Below are 4,709 nucleotides of genomic sequence, written 5' to 3' on the forward strand. Positions count from 1 at the left end.
TGGGAAGTGGAAGAAAAGAAAGAAAATTAAAGAAGGGAGAAAAAAAAAAAGGAAAAATAAATAAATAAATTTTAAAAAATAAAAGGAACAAAGAAGTGGGGAACAAGTCCTTCTCCCTGCCTATAAAATGCTGAAAAGGCGTCACGGGGCTCTTCGAGTGGGCAAGCGGATCCTCGTGTGAGTTTACAGACGAGTTTCGCAACTCCCCACGCCATGAAGGGCTCTCTCTTCCCTTGCGCTGCGAAGAACATGTTCTTAACTCTTTATTATTCAGAATAAAAACTTTATTTTTTTGTTTTGCCTTTTTTTTTCCCCAGAAAGTGAGCAGCAAGGAATGTATAACTTTCAAAACAAATCTAGCCTTTTCAGCTTCACACACTTCCCACCTAGCTGGATGTTACAAGCATAAAGTATTCAAACCGTGATCTTTTTTCCCAGATTTTATTGCATCGTCATCATCGTTATCACCATTTTTAATAAAAGAAGTTATAGGTTCCTTTCAAATGCTATTTCCAACGCTTGCCAATATGCCATCTAACATATGGCCTGGTAAATACCTCCTGAATATTCAGGGTACAGATTTTTTTATATATATATAAATATGAACAAATGGGGATAAATAAAATTTTAAACACTTAGATTATTCAATGTTTAAAAAAAAATATAAATAAATCTGAATGTTCACCAGCATACACACATTGAAAGACTTACACGTATTAATAACTGTCCAGGGAGTCCCTGTCCAAGCGCTTTTGATGTCTTTCTTGCTATTTAAAAGAAGTGCAATAAAAAAAATTGCTTCCCCGTGGGATCAATCATGTACGAACAAATTCACATTTAAGAATTCCTTTTATAGAAAATTTGTTCATATACCCTGTTTTGATAAAAGTGTAGAAGGTAAAGTATAAAGCCTGTGCATACTCCCAAAGTGAGACACAAGGCTACAGTTCAAGAAGATAAATATCCACTAGTGAAACTATAGAGCAATTCAAGCAACAAATATTGCTACGTCACATAAACTAGAAAACGCTTTTACCAAAGGAAACAAAACCAACCAAAACGAACAAAAGAAACGAGAAGGAGAGGGGAGGGCACATGGCAGGGGGAGGAGAGAGAGAGAAGGGAAGGGGTGAGTACTCTCCAAAAGCCGGGGGCTTGGTGTTCCACTTAGTGACTCCTGTCTCTTACAGATGGGTGAGTTTGGGTGCTTCCTGAATTCTTCCCTGAGAAGGATGGTGAGCAGTAAGGTCTGTGTATGTTGGGTGTGGATCGCAAGGTCCATGGTGGTGATTGTTGGCCATTGGCCCAGCCCCGCTGTAGTCCATGTTGGCAGAGGGAGGAGGATGAGGGAGATGAGTTAGACCAAAGATGGAAGGCCCAGAATTGGTCATGGTCTCCACGTAGTTGCCCCCTACATAGACGGGGCTTCCCTGTATATGTGGATTCCCATAACCGTTGCCTTGAAGAGGATGAGTATCGTATTCAGGTGTCACAGCTGCAGTCCCCGTGTATCTCTTTTGAGGAGGTGGGCAATTATTAAGAGGAGCAGTATACGATGCAGGGATGCCATAGGTGTTTTGATGAGGCTTGTTAAATGGTGGAGGTGACTGGGGCTCGTAGGGGACACTGTTTACTAAAGAATGCATAGAGTTTAGATATCCCCCAGCAGCTGGAGGGACAGGGCTTCTGCTTGGGGACTGTCCTCCTGAAGAGGTCATCATGCCCTTGCCCTTTTGATCCTTTTTGTATTTCATTCTGCGGTTCTGAAACCAGATTTTGATCTGTCTTTCTGTGAGATTGAGCAAATTAGCCATCTCTACCCTTCGTGGCCTGCAAAGGTACCTATTGAAGTGGAACTCCTTTTCCAGTTCTACCAGCTGGGCACTTGTGTAAGCTGTACGGGCTCTCTTAGAGGATGCTTGCCCCGGAGGGCTTTTATCACCAGCACAACTCTCACCTATGTAAATCACACAAAGAACACAATCAGCACAGCGCACCCCGACACAAGAACCACAGACAACAGCCAACAACACCAGCACCCGGAGAGTCCAGCTCTCAGACACGAGATGGATGCACGTGTATGCAATGAGTACTCTCCCTTATGGCATGAGGTGACATGCCAAGCTATAAGCCTCAACAGACCTCCTTTACCTCACTAGTAGCACTGTATGACTTCTAAGAATGGTAGCATACAACGTATCTTGAGCTTTGCATAAAGGAGTAGGAAAAGTTTAAAGAAACACAAGTGGAGTTTAGTAACTTTGAAGGTGAACCTATGGCTCTGCTCACATGGTGGGATCAGGTTCTTCAGGAGCTAGCTGTTCTCCATTGTGGTAAAGACTTGCTGCCCTCTTTTTCTGAAAACCCTGATCTATACACATCAGCCACAGATGCCTGAAAGTTAGGTATCTACAATATAACATTATAACATATAAGCATTAAATCGACGGTATAGTGTTTCTATCACGTCTAGCTTATAGCATAAACATATGGTAGTGATTGGGAAGTATAACGTACATAAAAAGAACATACAGTGGCTAGGCTTGCATATAGGCACACAGACATATTTACATGTTACTGCTTTTTAATAAAATAAATATATGATATGGAAGGCTATAAACAGCAATGTTACCAGGGCTTTAAAAAGCAGACTGGTGAAGACATTTGCTAAAGTTCTGAACTGTATTTCTAAGGATCATTTAAGGGAAAAAGAGGAAGAGGTTAACATAAATCCAACTCTTGGGCATTGGAGCTACCACTGGTGTTATTGATTTGGGTTTCCTCAAGTAATAAACGTGTTCATATACACTTTCATCCCTCAAATAATATTTTATGGGCTGAAGTTCATGGCACTCCGGAATGATTTTTGTTTACTAGGCTTGTAACTTTGCCAATCAGCTTGTTAAAATAGGAAGAGGTTCTGACTGCGTGCAGGGCATTGATCCTGCCTGCATGTGATTATGAGCTATTTTATTCCTGTTACACTTCAGCAGAGATAGGTCACTGTCTTATTAATCTAAGAGCACCATGCCAACAAAGTACTTGGGACAGGCCTCTGGCTTAAGGCCTGGGCTGCTCCACACTGAGATGATTTACTAGAGGGGGGGATTACATAAGAAATGTGATAGATGCAGGAAGGCACAAGTGGCTTAGCCACTAGGAAACAGAATCACTTCAGACCTGTCCTGCAAAGCTGTGAAAGCTTTGCAGGGAGTGGTTTGTTCAGTAAGCTCCCCTTGTGAGTGGTGGCAACCCCTCTCCAAAAGCTCAAGGGGGTCAACTTGGAGAGGAAAAAAGCCTCTTCCCTTCCATCCCTGAAGCAAAGGTGAGCAGAGCTGCCCTCCTCCCTGTCAGATGGGTGGCCAGCCCAGGTGTATCGAGGGAAAGGGGGGGAGTATGTTTCATACCTGAACTGGAACTGCTGTTTTTCTGCTTTGTGTTTTGCCGAGACTCTTTCATCCATGGGAATATCTGTTTGGACATGGTGGGCGAGTTAAGAGCTGGGCTCTTGGTGGGGTTGGCCGGGGCAGGGTTGCTGCTGGCATTTTGAGGTGGTGAGGCAGAGGATGGAGGTGGAGGCTGTGCCTGCTGGGCTGGAGGCGGCTGCGGTGGGGCCTGTGGGTCGGCGAGGCCAGGGGGCTGGAGAGGCTGGCTGGGGAGGGTCCTCATGCAACTTTCACTGATGTCATTGGCCTTGTGGTGGGACACGGAGCTGCTGGGGGACTGGAGGGAGCACGCGGGGCGGTGATACTCAGTTTCCACAAGCGATGAAGATGGAGGATATTGCTGCTGACTCACATTATAAGTGAAACCATTTGCTCCTTGGTAGGGGTAGGCACCATAGATTGCAGAGCTGTCGTAGTAGGTCGCTTTTTGCATTTCGTTGTTTCCCAATATTTATTTCGCAAACTGACAGGGTCTTGACACCCTCGGAGAATAACATTGGCACCCCTCTGTCACGTGGCGCTCTTCCTCCAATGGCCTCTCCGGGCAGACCTGGGGTGTGGGGAGAGCAGAGCAGGGTGAAGAAATGGTACAAATCCATCTTACTTTCAATAGCTAAGTGACATGAAAGCCATAAAAGAAAAAGTGGTCAGCAATATTTAGCAGCATGACTTGGCCTCAGGCGCAGAGCATTTCGATATAAAAGCTGCCTGGATTTACTGGCAGCTACAAATATGTGCTTTGGTGCACTGGGATAGGGGCTTTCTAGGGTTTTTTCTTTCTTCTTAAGAATCAGTGCAAGGGGGTTGATCGTTTATCACTGAGAGGCTGGTTTAGTACCAGTCTCTGAGATAAGGGTGATCGAGGAACCCGTAATGCAAAGGGGCTGGGCTGTTCCTTCATTCCAGCTCTACAATCAAACCCTCTCCTGTAACTGGTGTCATTTTATTTTTAGGCTTTCTCTCCAGGTTACAGCTCTCCATACAACTTCAAAGAAATATATGAGATTGTTCCTGTCTACATGTGCCAGGGGGCAGGAACGGGGTGGAAAGGTTTCCTAGCCAGGGATATTCAAACACCCCGATCCCAAGTGAAGGATTTCGGCTTGTCTATGAAATGCTCAATAGGAAAATAAACAAAGCCAGCGCCTCCTACCCTCTGCGGTCTCACACCACTCCGAGCCGCCCAGGTCTCGCACCCCGACAGGGACGGCTCCCACCCGGCCCTGGAGCATGGCTGGGGCCGCCCCTGGCAGCCCCCTGCCC

At 45.3% G+C, this 4,709-nt stretch overlaps 1 protein-coding gene across 1 annotated transcript; it reads right to left on the reverse strand.

The window, feature by feature from the left end:
- Nucleotides 1–274: 274 nt before the first annotated feature.
- HOXA3 (homeobox A3) lies at nucleotides 275–3,996 on the reverse strand. Its single transcript, XM_010014492.1, has 2 exons — nucleotides 3,408–3,996; nucleotides 275–1,957 (listed from the first exon to the last, which is right to left on the reverse strand). The coding sequence occupies exons 1-2, from the start codon at nucleotides 3,877–3,879 to the stop codon at nucleotides 1,185–1,187; spliced, it is 1,245 nt and encodes a 414-aa protein (XP_010012794.1). The 5' UTR covers nucleotides 3,880–3,996; the 3' UTR covers nucleotides 275–1,184.
- Nucleotides 3,997–4,709: the final 713 nt, after the last annotated feature.

The sequence above is a fragment of the Nestor notabilis genome, unplaced genomic scaffold (genome assembly GCF_000696875.1).
Source record: "Nestor notabilis isolate BGI_N333 unplaced genomic scaffold, ASM69687v1 scaffold31855, whole genome shotgun sequence".
Taxonomy (NCBI): Eukaryota; Metazoa; Chordata; class Aves; order Psittaciformes; family Psittacidae; genus Nestor; species Nestor notabilis.